Source organism: Loxodonta africana, chromosome 1, assembly GCF_030014295.1.
Source record: "Loxodonta africana isolate mLoxAfr1 chromosome 1, mLoxAfr1.hap2, whole genome shotgun sequence".
Lineage (NCBI taxonomy): Eukaryota > Metazoa > Chordata > Mammalia > Proboscidea > Elephantidae > Loxodonta > Loxodonta africana.
This window is the reverse complement of record NC_087342.1, coordinates 228,951,368-228,972,538: the sequence shown is the minus strand read 5'-3', so window position 1 is coordinate 228,972,538 and position 21,171 is coordinate 228,951,368. Positions and strand designations below refer to the sequence as shown.

The 21,171-nt window shown below is 48.8% G+C and overlaps 2 protein-coding genes across 8 annotated transcripts in view; one reads left to right on the top strand and one right to left on the bottom strand.

Moving 5' to 3' along the window:
- The first annotated feature begins 472 nt into the window (after positions 1–472).
- DYNLT1 (dynein light chain Tctex-type 1) lies at positions 473–12,003 on the top strand. The gene is made up of 5 exons (XM_064292818.1): positions 473–561; positions 4,548–4,589; positions 7,994–8,117; positions 8,900–8,977; positions 11,573–12,003. Exons 1-5 carry the CDS (start codon positions 535–537, stop codon positions 11,641–11,643), a joined length of 342 nt encoding a protein of 113 aa, XP_064148888.1. The 5' UTR covers positions 473–534; the 3' UTR covers positions 11,644–12,003.
- A 618-nt stretch (positions 12,004–12,621) lies between these two features.
- TMEM181 (transmembrane protein 181) overlaps positions 12,622–21,171 on the bottom strand; it is a 56,959-nt gene continuing 48,409 nt past the window's right edge. For 3 of the 7 annotated variants that reach the window (XM_064292794.1, XM_064292804.1, XM_064292814.1), the window contains 4 exons: positions 19,120–19,202; positions 17,757–17,846; positions 16,428–16,494; positions 12,622–16,032 (listed from right to left, as the gene is read on the bottom strand). In XM_064292794.1, coding sequence (XP_064148864.1) covers positions 15,954–16,032; positions 16,428–16,494; positions 17,757–17,846; positions 19,120–19,202 — 319 coding nt within the window. In that variant the 3' untranslated portion in view covers positions 12,622–15,953. Of the gene's footprint in view, positions 16,033–16,427; positions 16,495–17,243; positions 17,631–17,756; positions 17,847–19,119; positions 19,203–21,171 lie in introns of those variants that run through there. The other 4 variants (XR_010323190.1, XR_010323192.1, XR_010323197.1 and 1 more) reach the window with 4 other exon arrangements.

Below are 21,171 nucleotides of genomic sequence, written 5' to 3'. Positions count from 1 at the left end.
TCAGGGACCCTGTAAGACAAGAGTAGAACTGCCCCATACAGTTTCCAAGGAGAAGCTGGTGGATTCCAGCTGCCGACCCTTTAGTTAGCATCTGGTCTCTTAACCACTGCCAACCAGGGCTCCAAGACCGGACAGGGGTTAATATGGAGGCCACCCCCCCACCCAACCTCACCCAGGCTGCTGATGTTCCCAGGCGGCCGGGTGAGGGCAGGGGCGGGCCCTCGAGCTAGGCACGGGGCGGGGCAGAAGTGGGGGCGGGGCCTGAGCGGGGAGAGGGGCGGGGCCTGCACAGAGGGAGGGGTGGGGCTGCGCGGAAAGGTCCGACCGAGGCGGGAGAGGCGGGGCTCGGGCTGCGGGAGAGGCGGGGCCTTCGCGGAGAGCTCCTACAAGGGGGCGGGGCGGGGCCGACGTGGGAGGCGGGGCCTTCGCGGAGGGGGGCGGGCCGGCGCGGAGGGGCGGGGCCGGGCGCCCGAGCGGAGCGGACTGCGCAGGCGCCTTGCTCCGCGGGGCGGAGGCGGCGGCGCGGCAGGAAAGATGGAGGACTACCAGGCTGCGGAGGAGGTAACCCAGCGCCTGGTCGGCGGCGGGCGGTGGGGCCGGAGCGCTGGGGCGGGCGAGCGGCGCGCCCGGGGTGCGGAGGGCCCCTTCCCGCTCGGAGCCCTTCCCGGGCCGCCGGCCGCGCCCACCGTGGCGGCTTCCGCCGCGGAGCGGGTAACGGGTGGGCGCCGTCCGGCTGGCAGGAGCGGCCCGGGGGCGGCGGCGCTAAGGCAGCGCGCGGGTCCCAGTCGCCCTGTCGCCCGCGGCGAGCCCGGAGCCTCGGGGCGCCGCCCTGGACGGCCGGGCTGGCCGGGGCAGGGGCCGGGCGGCGGGGGGGACCTCGCTCGGAGGCCAGGCCGCCCCCCCCGTCCGGGGGTGCAGTCCGTGGGCGCTGTGCGTCTCCCGGGCCGGACAGGGGCCCGACTGCCCGGGGCCCGACTGCCAGGGCCCGAGAGGAGAGCCTGCCTTTGTCTCCCGAGCGCCTTGCTCCTGGCCGCCTCCCTCTCCCAGCGCGGCCGGGTCGCTCGCTCAGGTCCCATGGAGTTTGAAACGTCCCTCCGATGGCTCACTCCTGGGGGGAAACTGGCCCCTCACTGCCTCGGCGAAGAGCCAGGGCGAAGCACAGAGGTGTTTGCCAAGCAGAAGACATTCGTCCTAGCTTTCCTTCAGGCCCAGAGGCATTCGGGGACTCCAGTCAATGGATGTAGGAGAACGGTTGCTCATTTCCTTCCTGTTAGATAATTCTTCTTGCTGAAATTCAGATAGCGCCCTGCCAAGAATAAAAGCCGTAGATAATTTGGTAAGGTTTGATGTCTTACCATTTTTGAAATTTAGTGTAAGAAGGAATGTTTGGAGGGAGACAAAGATTGTAAGGCCTAAGGACTGATGTAGAGTTTCAGCTTTGATCTGACTCCCTAACTAGCACAGGTACTTTTACTGCGGGCCATGACAAATGTTTGAATGTTGATAGCAGCCAAGTGAATAATTATCAGAAGACATAGCTCAGAAGCAGCTGGCCAAGGAAGAGCTTTTTCCGGTAAACTATTAACTAATACTGAAAAGTGATTTGTGTGATAGGAATATTGAGTAAAGCTTTTAAAAAACAGATGACAATGTGAGAGAAAGCCCTTAATACAGCAAGCTGCCTTCTAATGCAGGCGCCGTCCCGGTGAGGTGGCTCAGTGACTTCATTTCTCTAGCTCTCGGGTGCATACCTGTAGAGTGAAGGGCAGAACAGAGTGGCCTGTATCACACTGTCTTGTAGTAGGTGTGCTGTGGATCTTTACTAAACGTCCGTGCCAGTCTTCCTACCAGCCTCTGCACTAAGTCTTTTCTGCATACCCACCAGCTTCACAGAGGTACCTGGCCTTCGTAACTCCACTCCCAACTTTATCTTCTCTGTAGAAGTTGAAACTGTCAGGTTCTATACAACTTCTGTACTTCCCACTATTGTTTTGTTGTTAGGTACCATCAAGTTGGATCTGACTCATAGCGACCCAATGGACAACAAAACAAAACACTGCCTGGTCCTGCACCATCCTCACAATCGTTATGTTTGAGCCAACTGTTACAGCTTCTTGCTAATAGGTCATTAAAATGTCCCTTAACCTTTTTTATACTTTATTCTTGTTGTTAGTTGCTGTCAAGTCAGCTCTTGACTAATGGCGACCCTATGGGTGCAGAGTAGAAGTGCTCCATAGCGTTTTCAAGGCTGTTACCTTTCAGAAGCAGATCGCCTGGCCTTTATTCCAAGGTGCCTCTGGATGGGTTCAAACCACCAACCTTTTGGCTGGTAGTTGAGCTCTTAACCATATGTGCCACCCATAAGGAAAGCTATACACAGACTTTCCTTTTTGGTTTAGGGTCCCCATAGGCACTTGTAAGGAGCCTGAAGTGACTTAATTGCTAAGACACCACAGAGTTTCATTCACGTGGTGGGTTGACTTGCGTCCCAAGTATAACCAGTTGTTATACTGCAGGTAGGTAAGCTGACTTCAGAGGTCAGCCCTGATCCCTGTGAGAAGGGCTGTTACTACAGAACCCCAGAGAGGCTTTCTTCTCCGGTAGCTTCTGGGAAGTCAGTGCCCGCAGTGGTGCAGCGCAGGCAGGGAGGAAAGCTCAGAGGGTCAGCAGGGGCACGCTGCCTTTATTCTCCCGGACACTTTACCCTCCTGTGGCAGGTTCAGAGTGCTGTTCCCTGGGATGCAGCCACAACCTCCCACTGCGTTTCCCATGTAAAGAAGCATCTTGGCAGGCAGGGGATGGAGAGCGATGTTATTTTCAGAATGACCTTGTGCCCGTTCAGATTTACTCTGTGTAAAGAGAGAAGAGGAGAAAGAATACCATTTATAAACCCTTGGCATAGCAGACCACTGGCAGTTACCTCGGATCTCATTCTGACACGCTGACTGAGACCCACGGGCCCGCCTCTGGGCTGTACATTCCTGAAGTAGTGCAGCATTGAGGCAGAAAAGTAATTATCAGAAGTGGTATGACCGCTGTCAGTCTCACTGCTAATGTTATTACTGTGTCCGTCCATCTCGTTGAGGGTCTTCCTTTTCGCTGACCCTAGCCTGCAAATAAACCAAACTAAACCTGTTGCTGTCTAGTTGATTCCGACTCACAGCAACCTTATAGGACGGAGTAGAACTGCCCCGTAGGGTTTCGAAGGGTGGCTGGTGGATTCGAACTGCTGACCTGGTTAGCAGCCATAGCTCTTAACCACTGCACCACCAGGACTCCAGCCTACTAATAGTTAACTGCTAATAATAGGAACTGTTATTGTCCCTGTTTCACAAATGAGGATATACACACACAAGCGGTCTGGCAACTTGTCCACAGTCATGCAGTGCATAAGTGGCATCAGATTTGATCTGGCCACTGCAGCTTCTGCCTCTGTACTTAACCTCGTGGTGTACCGCCTCTCTGCATAAAGAAAATGAGCTCTGAAATCTGTAGCTCTCTTAAGCTAAAGTCAAATTTGAGTTCCTTCTTACATAGCAAATAGCTTAAGTTTATAATACATTACTTTGTAACAAAAAATATTTGTTGTTGTTGGGTACCATCGAGTTGGTTCTGACTCATAGTGACCCTGTGTACAACAGAGCGAAACACTGCCTGGTCCTGCGCCATCTTCACAGTTGTTGCTCTTCGTGAGCCGGTCATTGAGGCCGCTGTGTTAGTCCATCTCGTTGAGGGTCTTCCTCTCTCTTGCTGACCCTCTGCTTCACCAAGCATGATCTTCTGCTCCGGGGACTGTTCCCCCCTGATAACACGTCCAAAGTACGTGAGACAGAGTCTCACCGTCCTCGCTTCTAAGGAGCACTCCGGCTGTACTTCCAAGACGGATTTATTCATTCTTCTGGCAGTCCATGGTGTATATTCAGTGTTCTTTGACAACACCATAATTTAAAGGCATTGATTCTTCTTTGGTCTTCCTTATTCATTGACCAGCTCGCGTATGTACATAAGGCCGTTGACAATACCGTGGCTTGGTTCAGGCACACCTTAGTCCTCAAAGTGACATCTTTGCTTCCTAATACTCTGAAGAAGCCTTCTGCAGCAGTCACAGAAACTCAGGCTTTGGGCCTCCTAATCAACCTCCGTTAGGGAAGAGGGAATTAACGTCTCTAAGATGGATCCCTTCAGCAGCTTCTGCTCACTTACACTAAGTTATCGGGACAGCCAGTTGAAATGGATGGAGGTTGTATCCTAGTTTAAAATGAAGTCAGTCTTTTTGGATTGTGGTGTGATTAAAACATAGACGAACAAAACCTCCAATTTTTTGCCGTGTAGTCTATCCCCTGGCCCCACCTATCGCTCTGACCTTCGCAGAGCCCCTAGTGCTTCCGGGTCTCCCTGTGATGTGCTCATCGGTAAGAGGGACAGTCTGCTAGGTGATGTCTGAAGCCTTCACTTCTAAGTTATGTTTGCTCCCTAAATTTGCAGTAGTCACTGTCAGGGAACAGATCCTTTAAACATCAAATTTAACTAACTTTTTTTGTTTACAGACTGCGTTTGTTGTTGATGAAGTGAGCAACATTGTAAAAGAGGTAAGAGGAGAAATGCTCCCTCGGGAAGTGTTTGGTTAATAGCTTATATGTATGAAAATAATCTGTTTTAAATACCGTCTTGGAATTGTTTCAGCTGAGTCTGTGTGTTTTGGCATTTCAAGTAACTATTTATTTCAGTGAGTGTCTAGATACAAATTACTCCCATTTTATGTAAATTGTATATTTTAAACCAGACAGGAAGCTTTATATGTATAGCATTATTACTGGGTGTTACTAAGGCTTGACTTTATAACCTGGTAGTGTAAAAAAAACTCCTGATATACAAATAAGTGTGTCTAGTGTTTAATAGTGAGCATAAAAAAAAATCAATTTACAGTTATTCAGGAGCTGACGGTCCCACCTGGGGCTTCTTTGGTTCTTTATTTTTCTCAGGTCTTAAACTATCCACGATACTATTATTGGTCCGGGTATCTTCTTTAGATGAGAAGGATAGGAGACAAAAAGGGACATTTGTTATTCATTTATTCATTCAAAAACCTTCTGTTGAGGGAGCCTGCACTAGACTGACTGGTGGGCAAGGCAGATGAGGCCCTGGCCCTCGAGGAGCTTGCAGTATGGGCACAAGGCACACATCAGAAATCACCCTGGAACACATGGCACTGCATTGCCCGTGTGGTAAGGGCCACAGACCTGGTGCTGTGAGAATATTACGGGGGATTTGACACCCTAGGGAGTTCAGGGACTGTTCAGAGCTGAAATCTGCAGAAAAAGTAGGAGTAGGGTTAACTCAGTACAAAAAGGAGGACAAACAGTCCAGGCAGTTGGTAGACAGCATGTGCAAAGGCTCTGTGGTAGGAGCGCACGTGGTGTATTTGAGGATGGCTGGAGCGCAGAGAGCTAGGGGCGCCAGGGGCAAGAAGGGAGCCAGAATGGCTTTCCCAGCAGGCTGCCCTTCCGGTGTAAGATGGAGCACGGACACTGACGCCATCACGGAAAGTCATGAGGTGGTCTGAGTTTAGCATCACAGTCTGACGTTGCTTGGTGGTTGGGAATTGACTCCAGTGCAAATTATCATTAAGGCAGAATACTGACTCCAGTGCTAGGAATCACAGCCTATTTTTGCCAACAGTATCTGAAAGCAGAGCGATTTTCTGTTTTACTGTAGACATCATTCAACATCAGGCTCAGTTAGTTGCTTTCCAGGATCTACACCATTTGCTTTCATTTTTTTCCTGAATTGTGTTTCATGTGGCACACATGGAACAGGAAGATGAGTGAATTAAACTACAACTGCCAGAAGCTGGCGGGAGAAAGACGGGGCAGTCTGCTTCCGTAAAGGTTACAGCCTCGGAAGCACCGTGGGGCAGTTCCACTCTGCCCTGTGTCTTCACTGAGTCGAAATTGACTTGATAGCAGCAGGTTTGGGTTTTTGTGTTTTGGGGGTGAGAAGTAGGGTCTGTGGGTTATAAAATCTAAAGGCCTGCTTGTTTTCTGCTTTGGTTTGACTTGCTTACCTGGCTACAGGTACAATCGAAAGTACACATTGTAAATCCACCTGGAAGTGTGAAGTAGCATTGCAGAGTTACTTTAACATCTACCACTGGCCTCAAAGGGCTTTCTTTGTCCCTGTGAGAGGCTAGTTGTCCCTGTGAGAGGTTAGTTGTCCCCATGAGAGGTTAGTTCTGTACTCAGACTGCTTGAAGTACTGGGCAGTAGTAAGTTGGCGATGGTCCAGGATTGGAGGAGGGTTCCCCCCCACCTCCCGCGCCCTGGCAACGGTGGATTTGAAAGTCTGTGTGGAGGCGGGCTGCCGGAGTTGGAGGTTTCATATCAGAAATAAAAGCTGTGGATGAATTTGGTGAGCTCTGACGTCTCACCATTTTTGAAATTTTGTATAAGCATCAGCTTTTCTCTGACGATGCCCAGATCTAGCAGGAACGTGTTCCCTTAAACCAGGGTCGCCTTTGCCGGGCCCCATTTTATGCCCTGGCCTGAGGAGGGAGCAGGGCCTGGCTGAGGACGAGAGGAGCCAGGAGCATTGAGAACAGGTGGAGGGGGTTGAATTGGGGGTGGGGCAGGAATGGACAGATGTTTCTCCTGCACTTGGAGGTTGTCAGCGGAAACATGATTTATATCTGCTCCTGCCACCCCATCTCCACCAGAAACTTTTCATTCACTGTTGAAAAGTCCTTTCTAATGCCAGCTCTTGCCTCAACCTCTGTACATGGTGGAAGTAGAAACCACAGGTCAGCCCTATCCTAACCAAATTCTCTCTCAGGCTGACTACAGGGGGGCTAAAGGAAGGAATTCTGTTATTTCTTTTATTTCAAGGTGGTTGTTGTTGTTGTCAGTTGCCGTCGTTTCCAACTCATAGTGACCATGTGTACACTGAACAAAACACTGTGCAGTCCTGTGCCACGCTCACAATCATCGTTATGCTTGAGCCCATTGTTGCAGCCACTGTGTCAGTCCATCTTGTTGAGGGTCTTCCTTTTTTGCTGACCCTCTACTTCACCAAGCATGATGTCCTTCTACAGGGATTGGTCACTCCTGGATTGGTCACTCCTGACAATGTATCCAAAATACGCAAGACCAGGTCTCACCATCCTTGCCGCTAAGACTTCTACAGCCCATTTAATGTAACCGCAGAAAGTTCCAGGGTTACTAGGAGGATCTGCAGGGGGAGTCAGGGTGTGACTGGTTGTCCCCCAAGAGCAAGGTCACCAGGTATAAGCCCCCACATCAGACCCCTGTTCATCACCACCTCATGCAGTACAGAACCAGGAATGTTGTCTTTCTCTGCTTTTCTGAGGACAGAATTTGGCCCTCACGGAATGTTTTTATTTGACATCATAATTGTCATAAAAGCTTGGTTTTCTGGTTTCCAGGTCAGCACGTTAGAAAGGGTGGAGAAGGAAGCCATGAGAAGCAGTATGCAGCGTCACAAACAAGTTTTGGAATATGTCAGGCAATTCTTTAGTTGTCTGATAAATGCCCTTACCTGGTAATATCATTCCCAGAAAATGTTGGGTAAAGGAAGTATTTTTGAATATATGATTATCTGGATAGTTTTGTATATTGACAACTGCACAAATAACCAATAATGCAGACATCTAATAGCCAAGAAAGGAACAAGCAAAGTAAGAATATTTTTTGGCCTCAGTAGGAAAAGTGTTGCTTACCGCTAGGTAGTAATAGCAGCAATGAACATTAAACCCAGTTATAAGTCAAAATGTTTAAAAAATTTGACAGACTGTAATTATGGATTTTTTATAATGCTTAAACAGTAGATAGATTTGCAAGGGTATCTTCATGATCAAAAAGCTGTTTATATTTTATTTAAATTTTATTTCATCAGTTCTTAGGATGATAGATTTCGATTGCTAACCAGAAGGTGTTTGGGCGGGCTCTTAACCGTGACCCCTTTGTGCTTTGTTTTCTAGGCTATAGAAAGTGCAATTGGCGGTAATGCCTACCAACACAGCAAGGTCAATCAGTGGACCACAAACGTCGTCGAGCAAACTCTGAGTCAGCTCACCAAGCTGGGAAAGCCATTTAAATACATTGGTAATGGACTTCTCTTTCTCACAGACATTGCTGGTGCTTCTTTACATACTGACCGGAGGCTTGTCTGAGCCAGAGAGAAGACAGCTAATGTGGCAATAAGGAGCCCTGGTTGTACAGTGGAAACCCTGGTGGTGTAGTGTTTAAGAGCTATGGCTGCTAACCAAAAGGTTGGCAGTTCGAATCCACCAGGTGCTCCTTGGAAACTCGATGGGGCCATTCTGCTCGGTCCTGTAGGGTCACTATGTGTTGGAATTGACTCGATGGCAATGGGTGGGTCACACAGTGGTAAGTGCTTGTCTGCTAACCAAAAAGTCAGTGGTTCCAACCCACCAGCCACTCCGTGGCAGAAAGATGTGGCAGTCTGCTTACATGAAGATTACAGCCTTGGAAACTCTATGGGGCAGTTCTACTCTGTCCTACAGGGTTGCTGAGTCGGAATTGACTCGACGGCAATGGTGGGGTAGTGGGGAGGTGTGGCAATGCAGTGCCTACCTCAGAGAACTTTCCTAAGAAGAGTAGTCAGTTCCATTAGGTTTTCATCCACTCTCTCTGCTTAGCGGCTGGCACCATTGCAGGGCACACGCCAGGCAGGACACCACAGGGTTCCAGATCAGGAAAGGGGACTGTGTGTAATCAGTGACCACAGGGGGACAAGGTAGTCTTCTGTCGTCTTCATCATGAGCGTCAGCCACGGGGTCTATACACACTGCTTCAAGCGGGCAGAGGGACGTTGGTGTTGCTGAGTGAACGTGTGCCCTGATAGGAGTCTCTTTTGATTCCAGTGACCTGTGTCATCATGCAGAAGAATGGAGCTGGGCTACACACAGCAAGCTCCTGCTTCTGGGACAGCTCCACCGATGGTAAGGCTTCCATGTCAAGTACCGTCTTGGACTACGCTGAAATATCTCGTAAAAGCAGTTTGATGAGATATAGTAAAACCTGCAAAAGCTGCAACCTGTGTAAGGCAGAAACCTGTCAGAGAAGGAAAACTAAAGCATTTTCCACTAAAATGAATGACAGAAAAGCGGTAAGACTGCACCCTGTCAAAGGCAGAAAGCTTACGAGACCCAGAAAAAACAGGCAGTCTGTCAGGTTCTGGCTCCCACAGGGTTCGCTGTATGTGCTTGAACGTTCCCCATCGCTGAACGCACGTTCATTAGAGTTAACTTTAAAAAATTTTTATATTCCTGAATAAACTGAACGCTTCGAAGGCCAGCGTAGTAGAGGCGGGAGTTTGGGGACCATAGTTTCAGGGGACATCTAAGTCAACTGGCATAATAAAATCTATTAAGAAAACATTCTGCATCCTACTTTGGAGAGTGGTGTCTGGGGTCTTAAATGCTAGCAGGCAGCCATCTAAGATGCATCAATTGGTCTCAACCCACCTGGAGCAAAGGAGAATGAAGAACACCAAAGACACAAGGTAATTATGAGCCCAGGAGACAGAAAGGGCCACATAAATCAGAGATTACATCAGCCTGCTGCTATTCATAAGGTTTTCACTTATGAAAACCTTATGAATAGCATTATTCATTATTGAAGATCATTCAGAAACGGCTACAGCAGTATATCGACAGGGAACTGCCAGAAATTTGGGCCTCTTTCAGAAGAGGACGTGGAACCAGGGATATCATTGCTGATGTCAGATGGATCCTGGCTGAAAGCAGAGAATACCAGAAGGATGTTTACCTGTTTTATTGACTATGCAAAGGCATTTGACTGTGTGGATCATAACAAACTATGGATAACATTGCGAAGAATGGGAATTCCAGAACACTTAATTGTGCTCCTGAGGAACCAGTACACAGATCAAGAGGCAGTTGTTGAAACAGAACAAGGGGATACTGCATGGTTTAAAGTCAGGAAAGGTGTGTGTCAGGGTTGTATTCTTTCACCATACCTATTTAATCTGTATGCTGAGCAAATGATCCAGGAAGCTGGACTGTATGAAGAACGGGGCATCGGGATTGGTGGAAAACTCATTAATAACCTGTGTTATGCAGATGACACAACCTTGCTTGCTGAAGGTGAAGAGGACTTGAAGCAGTGATGAAGATCAAAGACCACAGCTTTCAGTATGGACTGCACCTCAATATAAAGAAAACAAAAATCCTCACCACTGGACCAATGAGCAACACCGTGATAAACGAAGAAAGATTGAAGTCGTCAAGGATTTCATTTTACTTGGATCCACAATCAACAGCCAGGGAAGCAGCGGTCAAGAATCAAGAGACACATTGCATTGGGTAAACCTGCTGCAAAGGACCTCTTCAAAGTGTGGAAGAGCAAAGATGTCACCCTGAAGACTAAGGTGCCCCTGACCCAAGCCATGGTATTTTCAGTCGCATCATATGCATGTGAAAGCTGGACAATGAATAAGGAAGAGCGAAGAAGAGCTGACGCCTTTGAATTGTGGTGCTGGCAAAGAATATTGAATATACCACGGACTGTCAAAAGAATGAGCAAATCTGTCTTGAAAGAAGTGCAGCCAGAATGCTTCTTAGAGGCAAGGATGGTGAGACTGCGTCTTACATACTTTGGAATGTTGTCAGGAGGGATCAGTCCCTGGAGAAGGACATCATGCTTGGCAGAGTACAGGGTCAGCGGAAAAGAGGAAGACCCTCAACAAGGTGGATTGACACAGTGGCTGCAACAGTGAGCTCAAGCATAACAACGACTGTAAGGATGGCACAGGACCGGGCAGTGTTTCGTTCTGTTGTGCATAGGGTCGCAATGAGTCGGAACTGACTGAACGGCACCTACCAACAACAGCACATCAGTCTGAGACCAGAAGAACTAGATGGTACCTGGCTTACAACCAGTGACTGCCCTGACAGGTAACACAACAGAGAACCCCTGAGGGAGCAGGAGAGCAGTGGGATGCAGACCCCAAATTCTTGGAAAAAGACCAGACTTAATGGTCTGACTGAGACTAGACGGACCCCGGAGGTCATGGTCCCCAGACCTTCTGTTAGCCTAAGACAGGAACCATTCCCAAAGCAAACTCTTCAGACAGGGATTGGACTGGACTATAAGATAGAAAATGATACTGGTGAAGAGTGAGCTTCTTGGCTGAAGTAGACACATGAGACTGCGTGGGCATCTCCTATCTGGACGGGAGAGGAGAGGGCAGAGGGGGTCAGAAGCTGGCTGAATGGACACGAAAATAGAGAGTGGAGGGAAGGAGTGTGCTGTCTCATTAGAAGAAGAGCAACTAGGAGTATATAGCAAAGTGTATGTAAATTTTTGTGTGAGAGACTGACTTGATTTGTAAACTTTCACTTAAAGCGTAATAAAAATTCTTTAAAAATACTAAAAGAAAAATTTATAAACAAGACTTGCCAACCTTCATTTGTGTGCCATAAAAAGGCAAGTAGTTGAGTGTTGTGACCTTATGGGAATGGGAACATCTGTCCCCCTTTTCGCAGTTCTCAGTGCTGTCCCTCTCTCTGCAGGGAGCTGCACCGTGCGGTGGGAGAACAAGACCATGTACTGCATCGTCAGCGCCTTCGGCCTGTCCATCTAACGCCCGCCCACCTGCGGCCGTTCTCTTTGTGTTTCAGCGTCTCTGCCCCATCTTCTACCACCAGCCATGAATTCAGTCAACACCTTTCTTGTTTTTTAAGTGTTTTTTGTGGCACTCTCAAAATGTAGAGAAAAAACCAAAATGCCTGCACTGCTCCATGAATTATCGAAGTCGGCGGGATATTCCTGGGGCAGTCAGAAGCTGTGTTGCCATGAGTCTTAACTCTGAACATTTCTTTTCAAAGGTGCTAAAACTGAAATCTGCTAGTGTGAAACTTTCTCTACCCTTTGAAGTGATTTAAATACACTAATTTTCCATACTTTATACTTTTGTTAGAATAATAAATTATTCCACTTTGAAGTGTGTGATCGCGTTTGTCGTCAGACAGAATCACTAACGAGCTCTTCAGGTTTCCTTACTGGCAGGAGGCACAGGGTGATTGGCTCGTTGCGGCCCCAGGGCCTGGAGATGCAGCAGGGACCCGTCACCCCTGCCTTCCTCGCTTCCCTCAGGAGCTGGCAGGCAGGAGCTGGGCCAGCCGACTGCTGCTGCTTCAGCCAGGGCGCCGCAGTGCACGCAGGACAGCTTCTAATTCCATGTTTTCTTTTTCAGCAGCAATCATGAAAAAATGCTTTAGTACTTTATAGTTTACAAAACACTTTTACAATCTTTCATCTTGTGTCCATAACAGGTATGCAGTTAATTTAAAATAAGAAAATGTGCTTGGAAGTTATCTGCCTGATTTAAAGTCACGCGCCCAAGTGACTGGGGAGGCGCGCCAACCTCAGGCGCCTGACCTCGTGTTCAGCACCCTTCCGTGGGCCCCGCTGAACACGCTCCTCTGTACACACCTTAGTGTCTACCTGCCCAGGTGAAAAAGGCCCCGCTCTTTTCTCTAGACCCCTCTTACTAAAGCACTCATTTTGATTGGCCAGATTAACTCCTCACACACACAGCAAACAAAGCAGGATACATCTGTAAGGACAGAATATTAAAAGTTTATTGACGTTTACCAGAAAGGCAGTCTCAAAATGAAGCCATTCCCAAAACAGAAGTTTGCCATAAGCAGACATTTACTTGCTTTTGCCCAGTTACAGGGTTGGTTGTGACCAGGTGGCCTGCGCTCCCTCCGCACAGCTCCGTGTTCGAATACATAGTCCAGCTTTCCTTTCAGCTTAAAGTTTGGTGTTCCGTTTTATTTTACAAGTATTTACAGTCTTTGTAAAAAGGCAGTTTTCAGTAGCAGAAAATCCTTCTGTGTTTCATAGTATGGTATTAGAGTTACCAGTATATCTAAACCATGTCAAATCGAGATAAAACAGGACGAGACGGCACAAACTAAAGCAACTTCCCTTTGGCCTGGGAAAGAGTTTGCGTTGTTTTCCTTAACAGTCTAACCTATAAGGCAACTGGTTTTTAAAATCTTCAGACTACACCTATATACTTCAGTGCTGAAGTCTAGCCTTGACCACATGTGGATAGAAATGCCCCTTCTGTGAGCTTCCATGCTTTTCCCTGGGAAAGGGACTCAGGAAAAAGTCACTGACCACATGACGACTTGTCTCATGTAACTGTCCAGTAAATAATTCATGGGCCACTCAAGGCTGCTGACAGTTGTCTCAGGCCCTGCCCCATCTGGAGTTCACACAAGTATCTAAACTTTCATTGCGGTCTGTAACTGTACAGTAACAACCTAACATTGGATATATTTTCTGTATCCCCTTATCTAGCCTTCAGAGGGGCTTACAAGACAGAAAACTGCATCACTTTACCGCTGTAATGATTTAATAATAAATCAAGCAGACCTACTATCCACATGGATAATGAAACTGTCCCTAGGGGAACTGTGAAAAAGTACCCGTGGTCATCTCCCAGGGTTCCCCTAGACTGGACCAGTATAAAAAAAGTATCCCAAAGATGTTACTTAGGCCGTTACCACTAAAGAACTAAAGTCAGTCCTTTAATTGTGTGATTGAAGTTTGCCAAATGTTGATCTCCGAAATTTTTTTTTCTTGCTACTGTCAAGTGTTTCTGGCAGACTTTAGTGTCTTAACCTAATTATTGCACATATTCTCCATGCTAAATGCTCCATGTTTTAAGGAAATTTACCCATGGAGTATGTAAAATACATATGATACGCTAGAGAATACAAAGCAAAAATGCATGATTTAATCAAGAACCCTTTTCCCCTGAAGTGCTTTCTCTGTCATGTGTGTTTCCAGCTTTGTTACAAAAGTAAATAAATACTCCTGTATTGCTCCTTTCATTGACTCGATGCCGTGCAGAATCAGTGTCTGAAGACAGCAGTCGTCAGTCGAAAATTACACTGTAGGACAAAGACAATTTTTTAAGAGCTCTAATGTGTACGACTAAATGCCTCAAATATTTTACATTTACTGATAAATAACAGCATTCCAAATCATAAAGGACAATTATTTATAATAATTAAAACGTGTATATCACACACTACAATACATTAATCAGCACAAGTCGTCATTCATATACATGAAATTATAGTAGGAGTAATCTCAGAAGTTGTAAAATTCGATAACAAAATTTTTTTTCTCCAATTCCTCCAAGTACACAGAATCAAAAAAAGTAATCATACCGTTGGAAGTGTAGAAACTGTAAACTTGAATTACCCTGGCGATAATACAGCTTTAATCCAAACATCCGTATTTACAAGGTTTTTCTTCAAACAAATATAGGTGGAGTTCACATTAAAGGTCCATTTAATTGAAGTTTAAGAAGAATGATACTGAGGTGTCACGATGAATTGTCTCACGTGGTCATCTCAAAGGTCCCAGCACCGCCTCAAGCAGGACACAGCTTTTAGCCACGAGTGGTGGCTGAGCAGTTAATGCGAGGGCGAGGAAAACGTGGGTGCTGTTTGCAGAGTGGGACAAACATCCTGCACTGGTGTGTCTGCCAAGATGGCAGCATTAAGAATGTTTCCAAGTTACAGTACACTAAGAGCTGCAGACAGTGCTGTGCATGTCCAAGGAGAAGCAAAGGAGACACCTGCGCCAGACTCTTCCGTTCAGTCGTTGACAAAGAGGACCTGGAGACTCTCCGGGGCCTTCTATGATGCCACAGATTCAGCAACACCAGAGACAGCTTTTTGCCAGAGCCAGTCATCTGTTTACCTGACCACCAGGTGGGAAATGAATGGCAGGGGAATGCCTTCCCAGCAGTCTACCTGCTATCCGGAGTTTTCCAGAAGCTGTTTAAAATGTTCCACTTTGTTTTCATCTAGTTTCCAAATATGAAATGGAAAATTCTGGGCAATAAAGAATATTATATCAATCATCTGTTTGTTTTTTTTTTAAATAAAGCTCCATGGGGTATCATTTTTAACAGAGTTGCAGAAACTACCATTTATTAGAAATGTAACTGTTAGCCTCTTCCCCACCCCAGTCACAGGGACATCCATTCATATGTATGTACAGACACACATGCATACATGTGCCTGTGCACACATGGGCCCCTGAAAGACTGCATGGCAGCAATACCTTGCCCACGAGCGTGCAACTTCCAAGCATCTCAGCCTTTCTCTGGTAACGAGTCACACCCTCAGCAGAACTCCACAGCCGACTTCTGCTCTGGTGAAGGTGAAGGGCTAGAACCTGCCTATCCTACCACTCCCCTGACAAGCCCTAACTTAGGTTTTGTACACAACGGTCAATGCCATCAGCCTGGGGAGGTGAAATGCTGCCCTGGAGAAAGGATGGGAGCCAGGAAGAGCTGGGCTCTGAGAACCTGAACAAATCACTTCCTCTCCCGAAGCTAACTTATCTCAGGCGCATGGCTGCCCAGGGCACTGAAGCTCGCGGGGAAGGACTGTCCCCATGAGGAAGCCACAGACACAGGTTTCCCTCTCAGCTGCACGGTGGGGAGAAGCCATGCTCCCACCTGCAGACCCCATTCACAAGTGCTCCCCAGGAACTCGGAACTAGTCAATCATCAAAACGAAATGCACATAATTCTTCCTCCTAAAAATGGGGTTTCCCCCACCATGCACCACGGAAAACAGGCTCCCTTCCATCCGAAGTCTTTAGGAAAAAAGATGTGGCCGTTTAAATTTTTTATCAGCATCTCGCTCCCTAAATAATGTAGCCACTCTGACAATAAATTTGGCCCAACATTTAAATTGGCCCTCAGTTTTGGTTTTCCTTTTTAAAATATGTAAACAAATAAGGAAAGGGAAATCTTGCTCATAGAGGATGTCTGAGTAGAAGCAGGTACGGGGCAGGCCAGGCTGTGGTTGCTGCAGGAAACCCAGGTCCCTGGGGCCTGCCGCCCGCCATGGCTCAGTCACTGTCCGACTCCTCCTTGTACTTGGCCCGAATGGCCTGGCCGTTCTGCAGAGGCATTTCTTCATAGTCGCTCCTGTCACAAGAAAGAGACCCGTGACACCATTCTGTCTCTGACAGCTGTCAGTCATTCTCGCTCACACCGACTCGCCGTTCAGACAAGAGCTCACCTGGAAGCGGCACTCTCAATTTTCTAAAGCCACCCGATGCCCCCACTCCTCCCCCGCTGAGGCCAGGGCCACGTCCCCAAAGGACCAGTCTTCTGGTGACCACCACTCACTCCAGGTGGTCAGCAAAAAGGAGCACCGTTAAATCAGCCTGAGAAGGGTGAACACCAAAGACCGTGGATCACATGGCACTCCCAGGTAAGAGAGAAACGATGATACCTTGAAAGTCATTTTAGAAAGATTAACGGCCCTTCAGCAAACCCGTGAGGCCACGCTGGATGCCCACTGTGCGACAGCAACTTACCCATAGATTACATCGTCATCAGAATCGTTCAGCATGGAGAAGGCAGGGTTGTCCTTCAGCTGGGATTCTGAAAACGAACAAAGCATTTTTATTTCCAGGAATTCGTGCTATCAGCCTGGGAAGGCAAGATGCTGCCCCGGAGAAAGGATGGGAGCTACAAAGAGCTGGGGTCTGAGAACCTGAACAAATCACTTCCTCTCCTGAGTCTAACATGGAACATGTGTACCCCCGTGGCAAGGTCAGGGTACAGGGAGCATGTTCCCCCTGCCACAGCAGGGTCAGGGCACAGGGGGCACAGCTCCCCTGTCACAGGATCGGGGTGCAAGATGCATGTCACCTAGTTAGGGCACAGGATGCACGCCCTCCCCCTCTTGTAGGGTTGGAACACAGGGAACATGGCCCCCCCTTGCAGGGTCAGGGCACAGGGAACATGGCCCCCTCCTTACAGGGTCAGGGCGCAGGGAGCATTCCCCCTGTAGCAGGATTGGGGTGCAGGAAGCACAGTCCCCCCTCACAGGGTCGGGGTACAGGGAACGCAGCCCCCCGTTGCAGGGCTGGGGCACAGGGAGCCTCCCCCCGCCCCCCGTCGCAGGATCAGGGAGCAGATTAAAAGAGATGACTGTGAGTGCAGGGGCACACAACAGGCACCACAATCGATAGTCACCTCCCTGCCTGAGGCAGGGCGGGGACATGGTGAACTGGCTCATGTCTACTTGCGGAGCAGGGACCCTGACCCATCAGCTCCACTCGCTGCCAGGCCTCGGACCTCACAAAGGCACTCTGGGTTTCATTATCTGTAAACTGGCTTGACCGTACCTCTACTGTGAAGCTGCTCAAAGGAGACAATGCATGTGGACGGCTCTGGAAACCCCTACACAAGGTAAAACGCAAGTGGGAGTGGTGGTTGTCAGCTGCCATCAAGTCAATTCTGACTCACCGCACCCAGGTAGGGGCACAGACATTAAACATCCCTGCCTCTGCTCCCAGAAGCCCTGTGCCTGGAGTTCCCTCCGTGACAGGGGTGGGCCTTAAATCTTGCATGGGTGCAGCACGGTACTCAATGTGATGTATGACACCTGAGGGACACGTGCTGGGACCCACTCACAGTAAAACACATACGTATCATCTGGTGCTAATGACAACGGAGGCGCCGTCCATGCCGTTTTCTAGGTGACACTGAGCACTGGCTGTTTGTTACTCTCCCTACAAACAGCGAAGACATCAAGCAAGGATCATGGCGCCCGCGTCACTGAAAACCGGCGAGTGGGGGCTGAGCTGACGGGGACCTGTGGAGCTGTCTAGTCAGCACTCCGACACCACGTGACTTACCGTACAGAGCATTCTTGGAAGGAGAATACACAAAGGCCAAAGTGTAGAGATAAAAGTTCAACAAGCCGTAGAAAGATAAGAATTCAGCTGGTGGCATTAGTCAAGGGACATTATAAGTCGGAACATATCAGTGTCATGGGTCCTCCTAACCACCATGTAATCCTCCTGGTGCAAACACCAACCAGCATGTGGGGTGTCTGCAAGCCAGACGCTAGACTGCATACTTCAAGCCGACAATCAGAGGTAATAATCTCACAAGGCCCATGGAAACACAGGTGAACCACGGTCTCTCCTATCAGTGAAAAACAGGCTCCCTCCTTGGAAACATGGACTCCCCACGATAACATCTGGAGACGCCTCTCTCCACACCACCCCTGGCACCCAGTGGAATGGCTCCGATGGGATCAAACTATCCAGGGCATTTGAGATATTTCTCAAACCAGTTGTTCTTAACCTTTTCTAGAAAATGGGTCCCTTTGGGAAGCTGATAAAAACTTAGTGTGAAATTCATAGTCACAAAAAAAACTGAAGAATGAAGAACTGTGCATTAACTCTAAGGAATTAAGAGGACCCAAGGTTAGAACCCATGCTTCAAAGGTTTAACCCCCAAAATGTCCCCTGGTGTGTCCCACCATTGAAGGGGAGTGAGGAATACACATCTAGCCCCCCTGACATCTGAGAAAGGACAAGGACCCCAGGGAGCAGCAGCCAGAACCACTGCCTCAGGAAGCAGAAGGCAAGGAGGCCCTGATGTTTGGTGAGGCTTCCCTAGACACACAGGCTTCTACTGTGCAGCTGTCACCCCCCACAGCAATGATCTCTGCACATATGGGTGAGAGGAGGAGAGACGCCACAGGGTGAGCGAGGGAGGACACCCAGTCAGACTGCTTGCTCCTCCTCAGTGGGCGGGCAGGGGGACGGCGGCTCTGGGTGGGCCCGTGACTGGATGCGCAACTAGACTTCACTATTCTTTCCAGATCCCGTCCCACTGCGAGGAAGACACTGTGGTCCCTGGACCTCCAGGCTGGAATCCAGCTCCACCCCAGAGTACCTGACCTTGGGTGGGGGTCCCTTAACCCCGCCGAGTCCGAGATCTCCACCTGCAGAAGAGGTATACAGGGCCTTCCCTCGCAGAATGTCCTGGGTGGAATGAGGCAGGTCTGCAAACCTCTCAGCACGTTCGCCATCTTGCCAGTGGACAAGTGGTACCCCACCCACCTTCATGCTCATCACCATCACCGTACATAAGAGGGTCTCCAGGGTACAGGTGATTGACATTGATCTTAACATCCATAACTGAGACCTCTCCCCACTGCACGAGGGGCACACAGCTACAGCCTGAATCTCCTGGTGAAAAGGATATAATTCTGGTAATGAGTCGACAGTTCAGCTACAAAATTGTCTTGTAATACTTGTGCTCCAAACCTTAAATACAGGATGACAATGCTGAAAAACAGGAAGGGGGAGACAGTACGTCAAAATAAACAAGGAAATGGCACTAGCTTCCTATAACTTGATACATACACCCCAGTAACACATTTCACAATCACCTCTGCGTGGAAACTTACAGATGCACACACAACCCCCTGCCTCTGGTTTCTTGGTCTCAGAACTATGAGGGCCAGACCCTAGCCAGCTGCTGGGACAGAAGCAGTTTACCCTGACATACCAGGGCCTGGGGCTCTCCCTCAGCACGGGCTCCTTCCCTTCTTTCAGCCCTAATTTGTGCTTTCCAGACCACCTCCTACCCCAGATTGTCAGCTCCCCTGAGGAGAGTCCGTCACTCCCTAAATGCATACCCCTCCTCAGGCACAGTGAGTCTCACAGCGAAGAAAGCAGCACAGCTTTGGCTCAGGTGCCCACATGTCGAGATATAAGATAACAGAGTTCTGATGATGGGTCCCTCCACAGCCAACATCCTCTCTCCCCTCAACCACTTGGTAGCCTCCTGAAAAGTACCCCTGCTTTCATCTCCCCCCTGGGGTCTGTCTCCATAAATCAGCTAAATGGATTGTTTAATAGAAATGTAAACTGCTCCACCACCCAACTGAAAGCCCTCCCAAGGTTTCCCATAGCCTGTGGAGGGCTCCCCCTCACTCTGCTTGCTGGCTCCCTGGAGGGGCACCTTTCATGGCTCTTCCCTCTTGTCATTCAGGCTCAGGTCAATGTTACCTCCTCCAGATCTCCCCTGCCCACGTCTAAAGGGGTGACATCCCCCTACCTGGACACATCACTAGGCTTTACTTTGGCAACCACACTTATGCCGCATCTGACAACTATTCATTGCTGCCCGCCACCCTTAGAACATAACGCCACGGCAGGGAGGACCCTGTCTTCTTCACCGGTGCAGGCACCCAGAAACATTTGTTGAATAAATCAGTCTCCTTGAAAACGTATACGAAAACCCCAAAGCACAACAACTGCTAAGACAGACTACACAGAGGCTCACACTATGTGGATAGCAGCTCCGGACCTGTGGACTGTGGTCAGGAGAGGGAGGGAGGGAAAGAAGGAGGGTGTGTGTGTGTATGTGGCTGTGAGAAGTTACACAGAGACAGGCGTGTGTATGTGTGTGTGTGTGAGGGGCTGTGAGACGTTACCGAAAGTGTGGGGGGGGGCTGTGAGAAGTTACACAGAGACAGTGTATGTGTGTACGTGTGGGGGGCTGTGAGAAGTTACACAGAGACTGTATGTGTACACGTGGGGGGGGGCTGTGAGAAGTTACACAGAGACAGTGTGTGTGTGTGTGTGTGTGTGAGGGGCTGTGAGAAGGTACAGAAACACTGTGGGGAGGGCAGGCTGTGAGAAGTTAGAGACTGTGTGTGTGAGGGGCTATGAGAAGTTACAGACAGTGTGTATGTGTGTGCGAGGCTGTGAGAAGTTACAGACAGCGTGTACATGTGCAAGGCTGTGAGAAGTTAGACAGCGTGTATGTGTGTGAGGCTGTGAGAAGTTACAGAGATAGCATGTGTGTTTACATGTGTGTGAGGGGCTGTGAGAAGTTAGAGACAGTGTGTGTGTGTGTGTGTGTGTGAGGCTGTGAGAAGTTACAGACAGACAGCGTGTGTTTGTAAGGGGCTGTGAGAAATTACAGATACAGGTGTGTGTGTGAGAGAGAGAGAGGGGCTGTAAGAAGTTACAAAGAGACAATGTGTGTCTGTGAGAAGTTAGCCGCCCCATACACGTACAAACACACATGCTGTTTCTGTGTAACTTCTCACAGCATCCCCCCAATGCTGTGAGAAGTTGCAAAGACAGGTGTGTGTGTGTGTGAGGAGCTGTGAGATGTTACCCAGAGACAATGTGTTTTTGTGAGAAGTTACACAGAGACAATGGGGGGGGGGCTGTGAGAAGTTACACAGAGACAATGCGTGTCTGTGAGAAGTTACACAGAGACAATGTGTGGCGGGGCTGT